General features: G+C 40.0%; 1 protein-coding gene across 3 annotated transcripts in view; it reads right to left on the reverse strand.

The window, feature by feature from the left end:
• The window catches only part of serpine2 (serpin peptidase inhibitor, clade E (nexin, plasminogen activator inhibitor type 1), member 2), a 61,683-nt gene extending 49,944 nt beyond the window's left edge, over positions 1 to 11,739 (reverse strand). The window contains exons 1-9 of one of the 3 annotated variants that reach the window (XM_072690669.1): positions 11,634 to 11,739; positions 7,794 to 8,095; positions 6,676 to 6,903; positions 6,295 to 6,492; positions 4,711 to 4,909; positions 4,386 to 4,483; positions 2,962 to 3,048; positions 2,393 to 2,476; positions 1,063 to 1,123 (exon numbers count right to left, since the gene is read on the reverse strand). In XM_072690669.1, the coding sequence (XP_072546770.1) occupies positions 1,086 to 1,123; positions 2,393 to 2,476; positions 2,962 to 3,048; positions 4,386 to 4,483; positions 4,711 to 4,909; positions 6,295 to 6,492; positions 6,676 to 6,903; positions 7,794 to 8,064 (1,203 nt within the window). In that variant the 5' untranslated portion in view covers positions 8,065 to 8,095; positions 11,634 to 11,739 and the 3' untranslated portion in view covers positions 1,063 to 1,085. Of the gene's footprint in view, positions 1 to 595; positions 1,124 to 2,392; positions 2,477 to 2,961; positions 3,049 to 4,385; positions 4,484 to 4,710; positions 4,910 to 6,294; positions 6,493 to 6,675; positions 6,904 to 7,793; positions 8,096 to 11,391; positions 11,612 to 11,633 lie in introns of those variants that run through there. The other 2 variants (XM_072690667.1, XM_072690668.1) reach the window with 2 other exon arrangements.
• Positions 11,740 to 16,435: the final 4,696 nt, after the last annotated feature.

Consider the following 16,435-nt stretch of genomic DNA (forward strand, 5'->3'; position numbering starts at 1 on the left):
AAAAATGAATAGCATTTATTAAATAATATTAATATTTTGGTGTGTAGTAATTCACATAGTTTCCCCAATTTAGTTTTCATTACTGAGCAAATAATTGTAGTAATATGCTGTAATTTCAACATTGTAATTTGAAGTTCAACATGTCAATATACCATTAAGACATGTTTTTATTTATTTATTTATTTATTTATTTATTTTTGAGTGGAGACATAAAGCTAATGTATAACAATTAATGGAGGGATCATGCAAAATCATAGTTCTATTCCAAAAGTGAAGACTGGACACCACACGTGTCCCACACTACTAACTACATTTGTGTCCAGAATTTGCTGTCCAGCAGAATGCTGCACCACAGCTCCTGTTTCTACTAAACCTTTGTTTACGTTTGTTTTGTTGTTGTTTTTTTTAAACATTTTGTTCAATAAAATTCTGACAAAAATAACTTTTGCTCGGTGGTTGAATGGCTAGGACTGTGTTTCTATTTCTAACATTTTTCATTTTCAAATAGAATTTCTGTGATCAAGAAATGTATGATTGAAAGCTAAACAGCTGGCCATATGAATGAATACAGCCAAGACAGTAAGGAGAATAAAAGGATGTTTGCATACTTTATTAAATATACAATCAACTAAAGTTACAACATAAACATGTATACTTTAATCTAAAAAAAAAAAAAAACATTATCTGGGCTGAACTAATAACAATGCATGTAACTCAACTCCAAACAAAATTCAACAATGGCAAATGTATATTACAATGAAGACAAAAAAAAGAAAAAACCCTATAGGATTGGATTGATCTGTTATTTAATGGAACATATAAACAAAAGAGATGAGAAACGTTTGCTTAAATGATTCAATGCTGGAATTATGAACACCTTAAAATGGAAAACCTTCGCATTAGGCAAACTTTCCATCTGAACTGAATGTAACGATATGAGTCGACATGCCGTTAAGATAAATCAACAAAGAAGAAATAAAATAACGTTCAACAAAAACAAACTCTGTTTTTTTAAACACAGTTCAAGTGAAATGTACTGTGTGTATGTGTGTGTGGGGGGGTGGGTATCTTCTTGGTTGGCTTGTTTAAGGTTTGTTGATTTGCCCAGAAAAGAGAATGGTTCCTGCAGAAAAGAAGAGAGATGTGAAATGAAATGTACAGCCATGTCATTTTGATGATGTATTTAAATTATGAAAGTATTTATTGTATGCATAACTACAACATCTGTATGAATGAGAAAGAAACCTAGAGAAAGTGAAGTTAGTGTGGTATTGGTTTCTTAACCTGAGAATTGGTCATTTTGGACATGTTTACAGGACGTCCAAAACAAATCACAGACAGTTTTAGAATTTTAGTAAAAAATACTCATTACCACTGAATACCACTGAAGCTCATGTTCAGATGATGGCTCTAGCCGACACACCTGGTGCTCATAATTGTAACAAAAAAGTATTCATAAAAAAATAATGAAAAATAGAAGCTTTGTACTGGCAGTTGAAAAGGCCTTCAAGTTTAGCTGTATTTTACATATTATTTATCCACATATTATTATTTTAAGTAGTTAAATGATCCAAACAAACTGCTTCACACATTCAACACTGCTATCCACAGTCCTCAAACAGCAACTGGCTTTTCTTCTCCTAGTCCCACAAATTCTCAGTGGTATAATCATCTCAGATGAACTTGCTCACTCCTCAACCCTCCTTCATCACTTAATGAGGGCTGTGGCACCCTGCATTGTCTGGTAGGCAGATATGCAGCAAAAAGTGAAGATATCATTCCCAGACATTATTTTAAGATGAGCCAGAATAGCCTGGGAAAGGGGTGCACACAGAGTAGTAGAAGTGGGCACTGTGGCCAAAAATATAATATTATTATGCTTGATGATGATTTCACAATACACAATATGTGTAATATATCATTTTGCTGAAATGGAGTGGGAGACTTGTTTTATCATTTTTTGATTATATGAATCAATCTAATTAAATAAAACCAAATAAGTGCTAACTGATCCAAACTGCATTCTTACTGAGCTAAAAAAATATCATCACAGTGCATCCAACAATAAAGGAAGCCCTATGCATGTTTTATATATAAGTAAGCCCTCTTCGCAGTTGTTCAGTGTTCTTTTTAAATGACATTCTTTAAAGCATCTGATATTGTCATTGTGTGTGATAATGTTAATACCTCCTGGTGTGAAACGTCACTGCAAGCAGTAGCAGCAGAAGCACCAGTGAAGCATGTGCGTACAACACAAGTGGACTACAGAGATTATCTTACAGTGCTACTAAGAGTGTTGAGTGTCAGGTGAGACGGAGACTGCCAAGGTGCATTTTTAGGCAGTCATGGCTGAAAGTGCTAGAGAATCACTGGTCTAGAACACACAGTATACCTGTAGGGTTGTGTCTGATGAGGAACACGAATGGTCTGTCCACAATCACCCATGGAGGTGAGGACCGGGCCAGCACTATCGCAGCTAGAGAGGAAGACAGGTAAACAATGTAAGAACATTAATCTAAGCTTCTTCCACATGTGCATATGTAACAAGGGAATTAGGTTTTAAGATTGATGCATGATCAGTCATTGGACTGGATTACGCGAGCCAAGAGAGGAGCAGCTGTGTGTGTGTGAGTGAGAGAGAAAGATCATGGAGGGGTACCAGAATAAGAGTTAATGGGGTTATGAGATAAATAACTTAGTATAGATAAATCACTAAATAACTATCAATAAATAAGGACACTAGACTCTGTAAAGAGAGTGAGTAAGTTGGGGCCAAACTTGGCAAGATGGTTAAAAAAAAAAGGCTACCGCATTAAAGTCTGCAGATTAAATAAGTGTGTTAATGTGTTAAAATTGACAACACATATAAAAATAAATAAATAAATAATGATAAATTATTACATAATGATAAATAAGGTTCATGCTGTATATAAGGCAAGTAGACATATGTACTAGTCTTACTTGTTGCAACAGCTGCTTTAGTCCCATCCTCATTAACTTCTATTTTGGCTTTTTGCAGAGCCTTGGATACGTGAACAGGTTCCGAACCTGGGAAACACACACACACACACACACACACACACACACACACACACACACACACAAACACACACACACAATAGAAGAATACATTCAGTACTATACATCATCATCAACTCATCTTTCAGCCACAGTATTCAGTTACATAAAATCGCCACAAGGGGGCAGAAAAACAACACAAAGGTCTCTGAGTACTTTTTTTTACCAATCAAAGACAAAGACACAGTCACACTTGTGTTGGGACACAGATGAAATCTGACTTCCGCTTTTAACCCATCCGTGTAGTGAACACACACACGGGTGGGCAGCAGAGAGGGTTAAGGCCCTTGCTCAAAGGCCCAACAGTGGCAGCTCGGCGAACCCAGGTATCAAACCCCCAACCCTGACATCAATAACCCAGTGCTTTAATTACTGAGCAACCACTGAACTGCATCAGAGTGAAGAAGGGACTATCCATTAAAAAAAATTAAATCACATACTGTACACCACATGGAACTGACAGAGTGTTATAGTCTTCCTAAGTACAGACTGGTTCTACTAATTCTACAGGTGGGAAGCAAAACTATCTGCGTCAAGCAGACTCAGAAGACTGGCGTTTTCAAGCACACAGTCAGACATGATTCATGCTGGTGACATTTTGAACTCAATATCACAGTCAACAACTAAAATACCATCTACAGCTAGACTGCTTCAGCTAGAGCTTCAGACGAGCGTACATCTGATCATTCTGCCCACAAATCCTGTCTGTGAATGACAGAGATGATCACAAGTCACTTCATGCGAGTCTGAGTTCGACATGGTTTATAGTAATGAGTCAAGCTTTCTCAGGCCATGGACTTAACCATATGTTGAAAACATTCCTTTGAGAGTCTGGTCCATGTTGACATGACTGCATCACATACTTCCCGCAGATGTTTCAAGAGCACTTTCATGCTGTAAATCTGAAACTAGTTTCATGACAACTTTCGGTTTGTGACATGTACCATCACCATGCTGGAAGCAGCCTTAAGAAGATAAATTGTGATCAACAAGGGATACACATGGTCAGCAACAATTCTACAATGGTATTCTACAAAGGGAAAACATCCCCTACAGCATCACACCATCTCCACCAGCCTGGACCGCTGGCACAAGGTAGGTTGGGTCCATGGATTCATGCTGTTGGCACTAAACTGAGACCCTACCGTCTGTGTGCCTTAGCAGAAATCAAGATTCATCAGAGCAGGCAATGTTTTCTTCTGTTGAATTCAGATCTGTGCAACATTGATCTGCGCCCTGTAATGACAATGTAGCTTATGCAGTTCCTGAAACACATTTTAGATGAATCGCATTTTATGATCACTCACTGAGGTGCCTGAAGTCAGCTTTTCCCTCAATAAAAAGGTCTCTTATACCCATAGCAGATAGAGGGCCCTCCAGGTCCACCTCAGCCTCCGCTGTGAACCTAATAATGAGATGATGTCAGAAAAAAAGGAAAAAGAGGGGGTGAGTAAGTAAAAAGGTACACTTCATTTTCTCAATGGGCTTGCTTCAACCTTTTGGTATCTTTCCACACCTAACACTCCACAGATCAGTAAAAGCTCTACAAGTTCACCAGCCAGCTGCAAAGAACAGTACATATCCAGAAGTCTGAATGTCTGTGGGTGGGGCTTTATTTACAACTGTGCTCACTTTGGCAGTAGGAGGCGGATCTTCCCCTGATGCATCACGCTTCCCCAACCGTGCACTGTTTCTGTGGAGAGGTGAGGCATAATGGCTGCCAGTGGTGTGCTCTCGTCCGACGGCAGCGCAATAAACATGCTCATGCTGTTGCCGTGATATGGTAACTCGATAACCCTATACTTGACACCATCAGGAGTATTTGCCATGCCTGAGTGGAAGGAAAGAAAAGAAAGAACATTAGGGTTAACAATGTGGAAAGGTAAGGAAGGATAGCGACAGACAATTTCTGAATAGAGTCACAGTATCAGACGATATTTATGAATGAATAAAGCAACTGCATCTGGTAGTTTTAGTAGTCTATGCTAGAAGTACATCTTACAAACCTATTGTACCTGTTTTGTTCCAAAGAGAATCCTGCACTGTATTGCAAGATTCCTCTGGTTAACCAGAGGAATGTCCTTAAAGACAACTTTCTCTTAAATCGTTCATAGATTTTAACCAGTCCTTTCCAACACAATCTCGCAGTGAACAGTCAGGGCTAGGAACCTTGAGGAAAGTTCACCAACACCAAAGATATCTGTGTAAATGAGCGATGTCATGTGTCAACAGCCCAGTAGGGCTGCAGCTGGGCTGTCTAAACTGAACTCAATATAAAATTACAGCCAAACCTCAGCAAAACCCAGTCACCCACACACTGGTCACCAATAAGTCTTTTACTCACAAATTAAGGAGCTTTAAAAGCCCTTAATATCACCTCCATTAAACAGAGGCAAAGCAATAAACATGAAATAAATGTTACAAGAGAAAATGGGATTTTCAGCTGTTTTTTTTGTTTGTTGATAATACAGTATATTCTCCTCTACCACTAACATTTGTCTCTACAGAACTACATGTAACGTGTATCAATTTACCCTCAGGCCACAAACAGGTTTGTCTCCTTACTGACGTCTCATGACGTCTCAGGGGACGTCTGATCTTTTGATATTGCCACCGCAGAAGGCCATCTTTGGTATTGATAACCATCATCTGTTTTCTGAAACCCTCCTAGATGTTGCCTAGCTAATATCCTGAAGCCAGAGTGAGTATCCTCTCTTCTTTTGACACAAAATAAAAAAAACAACTTGCATCACTGTATAAATCCCTTATTAATACACCAGGATAAATTCCATGGACCAAAATATAAACCAAAAATATATGGACCAAAAAATAGCTGCATGCATAATTTCTTCCCATATACCTGAATTTGCATCCTCAGATCAAATAAGGATTATTTCAGTCTCTTTTGGCCCAATCTTCCAATAAGTCTGTGCTTAACCAACACACATGCGCTTTACCTGTTGTTCCTGATCATTTAACATGATGGGGTTAATTAAACTTCAAAGCTGAAGTCCTGGTACAGAAAGCTGACACAGAAAGCTGACACAGCAATTGCTGGCAACGGTCATGTGTGAACAGAAGCTTCTAAATTTCCTGGAAATAGTCTTAAGTCTAGACGAAAGCCGGAAAATCATAATATTTCCACAGTAATTAAGTTTAACTGTTCATTTTTTACTTTTTTTGAGTGAAAACCGCCACAAGAATGTACAGTCTTACCGATGTTGAAGATAGAAAGTTGAGACATCATGGGCACTTTGTAGGATTTTCCATCTCCACCTGTAAAGGTCCTCATCTTGGTGTTCTGGGCATTGAAGCGGGACTTCCATAGGCCTTTAAAGTAGATGGAGTTCACTGCCACCAGCCGTGTCAGAGTTGGGTCCAGAATGTCTGGCTGCACAAGATTCTGGATATGGCCTAGCGGGGGACATGTGTATAGTGGAAGAATTGATCACAGCATGCTTTTAAGAGCCCCCAAAGTTCAAAAGATCCAATAGTTTTTGTCATTTTATTTATTACATAAGAAATATGTTTCAACATTTGGTGTTACGCAGTTTTCAGGGCCTATTTGCCCTACTGTGGTACCATGACGTTTCATACCCTTCGTTCTGTTGCTGACCCACTCATTGATGAAATCAGCAGCCTGCTGTGGGTTTCTGTAGTCGAGGGAGTGGCTATCAGCCATGAAATTGTCCCTGCTGGCTTCTAGGAAATCATCATGCATGTCGAAGCCCTCCTGGGGGAAGAGTGCGTTTGCGATGGTTACGAGGTCGGTGTTGGACTTGGAGGTCAGGGTCTTGTGCAGCTTCCGCAGGATCTTATAGGGCCCTGAGAGAGAGCATAAAGAGCCTTGTTGTCAGTGCTACAAATATCCCTACGAGTTCTTTCAGAAACCAAAAGGAACACCTGAAGTGAATTCCCATTGACTTGTTTAAATAAAGAAGTTTAAAGAAAAACGCATCAAAATATACCATTTCCTACTGGTCTGAGTAACTAATTTACATATCCGTGCCAATTCAATTAATAAGTACTGAACAGTTTGGTACTTTAGACAGGTTCACACCAAAAAGCCTGGAAGACCAAAGAAGACAGGTCGATTATCGCAGAATTATGTCCAGCTCCTTCAACATCTAGTTAGGGCAAAAACAACCTCAAGGCAGCAGGCGTATTCTTGTCAAAGCCTACAATGAAGCAATGTCTTCATGAATGTAAATACTGAGAGTTTACTTCAAGATGCAAACCACTGGTAACACTCAAGAACAAGATTAGACTGACAGAAAAGCATTCCACATCATCTGTCAAACATGGTGGAGGCACTGTCATGTATGAGCATGCATGGCTGTCAATGGAACTGCTCGGTGGGGTTTATTAGTAACACTGTTACTAGAAGTCACTGCATGAATTTTGAAGTGTATACAGCTATAATATCTGCTCATGTCCATGGAAATACTGCAAAACTGACAGGGTGGCAATACTTTATAGTACAGATGAATATCAACCCAAAACATACACCAAAAGCATGGTTCTTAAATGGCAGAGTGAGCCACTTGATCTTAAACAAATTGACTAAAGGCAGAAAGACCCACCTGAAGGCAGCTTGTATGTAACGGTCATTCTGAGTGGAAGTTAAATAAAGGAAGTGACTTTCACACAGTTCTCTATAACTACTGAACACCTACTGTGAAACCCTCCTATTAACCACAAAGTCCTCCTCTCACCTTTCTTCTTATAACGGAGTCCCGCGATTAGCTGGCGTTTGGTGTTGCCGTGGGCCCCCGGCAGCAGCATGCCAAGGATGGAGGCCACACCGTGGGGGGAGAGAACCACGTTTTCCTGTGGCTTTTCCTGGACCACTCGCCGAAAGACTTGCAGGCCCAGGTTCGAGCCTCTCTCACCATATGACACAGGTACTTGGGACTCAGGCACAGCTCCACACAACATAAGCACTGCCAGCAACACTGACGTGCACAGCACACACACGCAAGACATGACGAGGGGTCGGTCACTCAGAAACACTGACCTGGGGGAGGGAAAAATAATAAGATCACTTTATCTTTTTTTATTTTGGGCCTCATTCACCGGTATCTTTTCTTAAGTTAGTTCAATCCCAGAATGTCAGAGAGTGAAAGTAAACTGTAGGAAACTGAAGGAGCTGTTTGTGGGGGTGGCATGGCAAACTCAGGAGACTTAGGCTGGAGTTGTGGGCAGTTGGTGGTGAGTAAGATCCCCTCGTGGGTAAGATGAGTAAGGGGAACATGGGAGGAGACGAGGTGATGGTGGGTGCAATGTTGTTTGACCTAAAGGTGAAGAGAGAGTGAAAGGTGTATATATAGGGCTGTGGAGGAGGAGTTGGGATCCATATATTTTCGAGTTTCTGCACAACCGAACAGCTGTAAACTGTGATTTAGAGTGGTTTGACGTCTGAATGTACTAATGACTCTGAAAGCTCCATCATAGAAAGCTATAACAAGACAGTTATGGCAAAAATAAGCAGAACAGTAGTTAGATTTACCATTATTTTACCAAACTAAACAGCATACATACAACTCAGAATACGTGCAGGTTCACTGGTGGCCCTGGAAAGTATATAAAATGCCTATATTCGTGTCACCGGCAGCAGTAGTTTTCTTTACACTGCACATTGTAACATCTTTTTACGTCTTGACGGTTGAATACACATCAGTAACAGTCAAGCCCCCTTCAAACAAGTCCCCTTGAAAGCACAGTAAGTGCTTTAACAGCCAAGAGGCTGTGACGTCTGCTGTTTAGCTCCTTCTAAAGTAGCACTATGTCTACTCCAGAACCAAAATAATGCCCTTCCCATATAAACTGCATGACTCGTGAAAATGATTTACGGCCTGTTCTCACAGTAAACATCACCAAGCGTTAACCGTGGCTTTTCTGTTTGACTAAACAATCCCTTTAACCATATCCTATGACCAACACAGACAAAACCCTCCCAGAAACCACAGCGCCATGCAATCTTTCCCAGACGCACTTTTCTTGTTTATTCTCACATGCACTCAAATACACTTTCCTCTCTGAGGTCACGTCCTATTAATAGCTTTTCAATTAGCCTCTGTCTGAGAGCAATGAAGCCCGTCTGACAAAGACTAATAAAACCTCACTCCCTCTCTCGGCTCAGTACACTTATGTCATTCAGGATGCGTATCTACTTTTCTTCTCTCTGTTCCGTGTTTGCCTCACTCTCTCTCTCCCTCTCTCTCCCTCTCTCTCTCTCTATCTCTCCTCATTATTATTCTTGGAAGCACTGCCTCCTTCTCCACCAACGTCTTTTTAGCCTTTGGTCTACAGCCACCCAACAGGCAAAAAAAAAAAAAAAAATCTAATGTAACACACACGCGCACACAAGAACACATTTACACACACACACACACTTCTACTTTTCCCTGGACATTACCCTAGAGCGGTCTCAGACACTCTTTGGGCTATTAGGTTTCTTGTCACAGTGCCGTGCAGCTGTGGAATGTATTCAGTTGAATGTGTGTGTGTGTGTGTAAGTGTGTGTCAGGGATGGGCAGATCAATACTGAAGTATTCATTTTCAATCCTGCCTGAAATCAATCCTCACCAAAAGACTGATTTTTCTTGAGGCACTAAACTGAACAGCCGTGTTTGTAAGAGGTTGACTGTTTTGGATGCTGGATAAAAAAGATAACTGCAGAAAACGTGTGTAGGACAGGAGCCATGTTTCCCCTATCACTCTTTTACTTTGACTTCTTCCTCTGCTCCCCACATACACAAGGCTGTTTTTCTAAACTCACCCTTCACTGTACGTGGTTTATTTAACATGAATGCAAAAGTCCAATTTCATGTTAATGTCAACAGCTTTACTAGCTCACCCTGCCCTGCACATTTTAGTGCCTCACTCTGATTTGTGGAACACATCTGATTTCACAGATTAGCTCATTAACATGTGCAGGGCAGGGGGGGGGGGGGGGGGGGGCTCCAGGACGAGGGTTGAGAAACACAGCTGTAGAAAAGTTATTTTTTGGGATATCTACAACTGCTTGAAATTGACCCAATAAATGCGTTTCACTGGGATGACAGCGATCCATCGAGATGGGAACTGTGAGTGGATAACCAGGCGATGTCAAGTCCAGTTTTTTTTGCATGTATCTGGATCTATTTACAGAGTTAGAAAAGCAGTAGAATGAACAGAAGGTGGATATTGTGGTGCGGTAGCCCAGTTCACCCTGTTCGTCAGGGTTCAACTAATACATCATCAAATATCGGTTTAAAATACATGTCAAATCTAATCCAATCTAGTCATTCCCAAAATGCTGATATGGTGCATTTCTAATGTACAAATGTATGTTACTCAAATTTGAGGATTAAAATATTTATGAATAAAAACAATAAATAATGTATAAAGTGTATATATATATACACAATAAACATACAAATCAATGCTCTCAACTCTGATCTGTCAGAGAATCATGACTACTGTGAAGACATGTAAGCCTTGTGACATGGTGTACATTTTCAATAGTAACAAATATGTGGAATTAACCAAGCATAATATTTTATTACCATAATATCATTTTTGTTTCATCACATGTTTTGCTCTTTCTTTCTTGTCCACTAAGTGAAGTACAGCTGAGCTGAATACCTATCTAACCTGGCCTTACCAGCTACCGTCCAAATTCCATGATGAATGGACCAACAGAAATGCTCCAAAATGACTTTTTACAAGATGTTCTCCTTCTTCTGTAAAGTTGCCAATTTGGAGATACAATGAGATACTTTATGGAAAGTATACTTTACATTAATATGTGAACTGATTACTGTATTGCTCATTTGAGAAGCATACAGCTGGACTCTATAACTTAAATAATAAGGAAAATAAGGAAATATAACTATAAATATGAAACATAACAACAACAATAGCACAGTTGGAATACGGTACAGTCATGTTCTCCGACTACAGTGTATCAGCCTACTGACATGCTGGTACCTTTTTTTTAATGAGAGTGTATGTCTAAATACAATGCAACTAGATCTGAAAATATAGTGCATTATAATACATGTATATATGTTATATATGTTAACTTAATGATTTATTACAATTTCTAATAAAGGTCACTTATAAATAAGTAGAAAGAGGAAAATAATAGGGGCTCAGTAGACCACCTGGGTAGACTGCATGTACAGAATGGGCAGACTACTGAAGTACGCTCACTCCACAGTTGGTTCATATGGCAGTATATTTCATTTATTTAATATTTAGTATTTTAAAAGAGTCTGACAGTAGAAATCAAAGGATTTCTAACAGTATCAGAATCAGGAGACTTACCTTACTATCTTGATCCTGCATTGGAAGCATGAGCAGTGTCGCCCATCCCGACAGTACTTTTATGTCTTACGCCCTGAACCTGGGGTCGTTAACTGGCACTTTAGGAAACTTACTGCCCTCCAAAACAAGACCACCGATCGCGTCAGCGTCTGCTAACGCCACACACAACCGTAACAACACAAAGTAACCTACAATTACATACACCTTCATAGAGCTCAAACATTTACAGCTCACACACTCACCTTCTCCTGAAAGAACAACAGGTAGACGGTAAACGGATTCCTGAAGGGTGTGTGCAGTAAGTCACTGGCTCTGCTCGCCAGCCAGCGCGTTAGTTTGAGCCGCCTCCCCCTCCCGGGTTTATTTTGGTCGGGGTCTGGCCAGACGACTCCGCCTTCCAGGAGCTGCGGTTCAGCCTGTAACCGCCCGCACCTGCAGTCGGGGTGCGCGGCTACTACACACTTAGCGGTAAGAGCAGCGGCAGGGCGTTCATTGTTGAGAGAAAGGAGCCGTGCAGTGCTCCCGCCTTCACAGGGTTTATACAAGTTTACAGTGTTTACAAAGTTTACAAGCGCTGATAATTAATGTAAAATATTACATTAAGGTTAATTCTTAACTCTTAATAAAAACAACCCTGTTTCATTAATTGAACGACATCATGCTTTTACCCATTTGAAAAAAAATGTCAGCCCTCAGGAATGTAAATATCTCCAAAACCCTGCAATTACATCAATGAACATTAATACATAAACATTAACTCATCTACCAAGACTAATAACTAGCCTTTATAGCCTAGCTATATCACTGAACCAAACAAAATAAAGAATTAAATAAATAAATAAACTTTTTACAAAACATCTTTTTTTTTTTTTTTAGATATATATATAAAATATGAATAAATACATGAATAAAATAAAAACATTCAGGTGAAGCCAGACTGATTTGTTTTTATTGACATTTTCTCTGCATTTTTAGGCTGTGGTGGTGGAAAGCAATGTGACCAATGGTTTGCATAGAGATGCAGATGTGGACCAATAGCGGCAGTGAGAAGGCGGGGCTTAAACAGACCTGAAGCTGTGAAAATCCTGTCTATTTCACACAGATATTTTAACTAGACTCTATAGATCCTACGACCACCTGTAGCCCAGGGGCCACAGGCATCCACTCACATCTGTGAAGAAAAATATCTCAACTCTATAAGCACATGATGCTGCATGTAAACGCTAAGGAAACTCCCTCTTCTCAATCATATGGGCTAGTTTCTCTCGCTATTTTAACCATATAACCGATAAAACGCTGCCCTCACTGCATTTTCATTGTTGGAGTGGAGCTTGATGATACACTTCAGAAACATGAAGCAGGTGCCCATCAAAATAAACTGCGCTCTGCAACCCATGGGCTGGGGAGAAAGTGTAGTTCGTAATGTTAGCTTACAGTGTTATTCAGTCATTTTTGCTCGGCTACAGGCGAATATGGTGGACGGATAACAAAATGCGTTCGGAATGCGTGAGATATTGGCACTCAATGCCAATTACATTGCAAGGTCAGAACTATCGGTGGTATTATTCAGTCTGCCTTATTCATCCGTAACCTAGCAATGACCAGCAAGCCATTAGAAAGCAGCTATGGCTAACGAGCCTGTTGAAAAAACACTAGAGTGAGCGACATTGACCAACCCAAATGCTTCCGTTACAAACAACAAAAGCCAGCTGCAGAGTTCTGGCTTCGATGGACAGCCCATTTCTATGTTTGAAGCATTAGGCTGATGTTCTACCTTTATAAAAACACTGAGGTAAAGGCTGAAGCCTGTCATCAAAACACGGCTAAGCTTTCCAAACACGGACAAGAAGAGATTCGTCTAAACAGAGCTTTTTTTATTATGGAGGTGAAGAAACTTTCTTATTATTCAGTTTTTGTCTCCATGGTCTGAAAATCTCATAACTACCAGGACTATTAAAACTGGAAACATCCCTATAATAACTTGAGATTGTGGATATTGGCATGGGTGTGCTGATCTACTCAGTCTCAAGTTTCAAGTTTCAGATTTATTTGTCATTTCATGTCAGAACATTTATGCACTGAAATGCTTGTGGTGAGGCTCAGGTTGATGCTCTACAGGAGGACAAAACTATATACATACTAAACATATTAAGTTATATAAAGATTATATTAAATAAATACACACAAAATATAAACAAAATACAGAATATACAAAGACAGGAGGGATCTGTAGAAATTCTTTGGTATGTACATTTATGAGACAGGTATAGTCTGAGAGAGAGTGGAGTTAAATATAATTATGCATGTTTTTGTCTATTCCTGTTGTATAAAGTGACTTAGTGATGTTGTCCATAGCAGTGATATATATAGTATTAATAATAATGTGTCTGAGACTGTTGCGTAAATATCATTTAAAAATAAAGGAAAACAAGTCAGATAAATGACTTCTCTTCCTCCAATGTTCTTCAGGAAATCAGAATGATGCAACTGCTTCTGAAAACTGGACAGATGTTTCAGTGGGTGGGTGAGTTTAGGTGAAGAGGTTTTCTGGACAATGAGGATTTAGTAGTAGTTAAGGATTTGGAGGGTAGCGAATTTAGTAGCTTTACATATACATATACTTTTCAAGTTGCTTTAACACAAGAGCAGGGTTCCTTTATCTTATTTTTACCGCTATGTGTATAAAAGCCGGGCATTCACATTTTAGCTTAGGCCTGTTTAATGAAAGTCAGCTGTGGTTAGGAAAAGCTTCAGCACAGGGGCCGGGATGATACTGTAGGAAAAACCTTTTGTCTTCTGTAAACAGGAAAGTACCCAGCCGGAATGACGAAATTCTAATTATGCGTAAAATCATTCTCTAAATATAGGTTTTAGAGACACCAAAATAGAGTGTAAGCACCATGTACTGGAATATAACACCGGTGGCTTTCTCTGATGTGTTGCAGCTGTAAACGGAAAGCGGACAGTGCTATTTTGAAAGCGTGATGACATCTTACTGTCTGTCTTCTACAACTACAAAGTCGTGACTTTTCGACTCTGTTATAAGAACACAATACTGGCCCATGTGTTTGCGTTTTCCCTGAAGTACACTTTTGTGTGGCTTCCTATAACCAATCATTCCTAACTCATTTTTAGATGACCATTTCATTTCCCAACTTATAATTAAACAAGCTGGTTTTCTTACTGTGTCTTTAAGGCCAATATGATTGCCTTTATTTTGATGGGCTGGCCTACACTGCCCCTATATAAAAAGCTGGAAACAGGACTAGGCTGAAACACTTCTTAGCTGTCTTCTGAAGCCTAGGCTGCAGCCAAGGTATGACTGTCCTATACAAACTCTTTCTTAGTAGCCTAGGCTTTGTTTTCCATCATTTTCATGGTGCTGTTTTTTTTTTTTCAACCCCACCCCCACTTTATATGTGCGCAGAGAACTGTGGGCAATCAAGAGCCAGAAAAATAGATTGCGTCCTCCAAATTGCTCTTCTATGAAGTAGAACACACAGGGATGCAAAAGCTAAAGTCCCACAGAAAACCTTGGACAACCTTGTCCACATTACATGTTTTTGTTTATTGAGAATGAGTAAACACAGCGTCTGTAGCTGATCAAACTTACAGCACAACGTCTTCAGCAAATCCTAATGCACATTTACTTCAGGCCTGAGGCAAGTTAGGAACTGTGAGCTGAATCATATCTCCCAGCTCTTCAAACCTTGTATTAACACATCAGAAATGGGCTCCTCTAAGCAACTATTAAAGATTTGGAAAAAAAGTAATCAATGCCCACAAGAGAGGGGAAAGTTAAGCATTTTGAACATATGGATTCTCTAGTACAGAATCATTTCAAGAAATGGCTATTTAGGGGAACTGTGGAGGTCAAGATGAGATCTGGAAGACCAAAGAACTTTTCAGAGAAAACTCCTTTATGCTAGAAATGACTTTAGCCAAGCCCAGAGTGTGGTGCACCATTCCACTGTGCAGCCCCACTTGCTCAAACATTATCATTAGTTATGTGAACTATGACCTTGTCGAGCCAGGTGCTGAAGAATGGATAAGATAATACCTGATAAATCCTGGATGCAATTGTCAAACCATCTGTCTAAAAGCTGATGCTGAAGAGGATTGCTTCTACAACAGGATTATGATCTAAAATCTACCTCAAAACCACCCTGGACCTCCTGAGGAGACCCAAACTCAAGCTTTTGAAAGGGCCCTCAGTCCTGTGACTTAAATCATGAATAGACCCTAAACAAGTGTATGTAGTACAGGATACTGTGACTGCTCCTGTGCCAGCGATGCCAGCCTTCTCAGTTCCTGTCCCGGCACTGGCATCCACACCTGCTCCAGCACCAGCGATGCCAGCCACCTCAGTCTGTGCTCCAGTGGTGGTATCTGCTTCCTCCTTTAGATATTTTTACTTTATATTCTCTAAATACTTTAAATGATCAGATTAAGTAGGACACAGTTGGCTCTCTGTGTGTAAAATGTTGTGACTCTATGTTGAGCTGCTAATGAGCAATGAGGGGTGAAATGGGATGGACGGGAAGCCAACAATAAATATAGCATTTAAACACACTAAGAACACTTCTAGTGATAAATGTTGACCGGCATAAACATCGTATGTAAATTATTTTGTGATGGGGAGTTGTGGAGTAGGACTTTTTAAAGTAGAGGTGGTAGAGTATCTTTGTTTTCCCTTAAGTACAGACCATTCGTTTTGTCCAATGGCCCTAAACCAGGGATCGCAAGAGAAAACACAGAAACAAGTGTGAACGCGCTGGAATGGGGAATTGCACTGCCATTAGCTTAGCTGCTGTAGGAGTCACATGGTTTCTTCCGCTGTGTCTTTAGAAGCTGCAGTATACCACAAAGCCCACATCTTACTAAATTATTCTACATCAGTAAATTCATCCTAAATCTGCTGGAGACACAATTTAGATGTGGCAAAAATCTAGATCAGTGTAACAGTGTTCAGGTCAGATGCATTAATATGAGATTACTTCCAGGCAAGATTTCTGTAGGCAAGCCTACCATTGTAGGCTTGCCT

The sequence above is a fragment of the Salminus brasiliensis genome, chromosome 11 (assembly GCF_030463535.1).
Source record: "Salminus brasiliensis chromosome 11, fSalBra1.hap2, whole genome shotgun sequence".
Taxonomy (NCBI): Eukaryota; Metazoa; Chordata; class Actinopteri; order Characiformes; family Bryconidae; genus Salminus; species Salminus brasiliensis.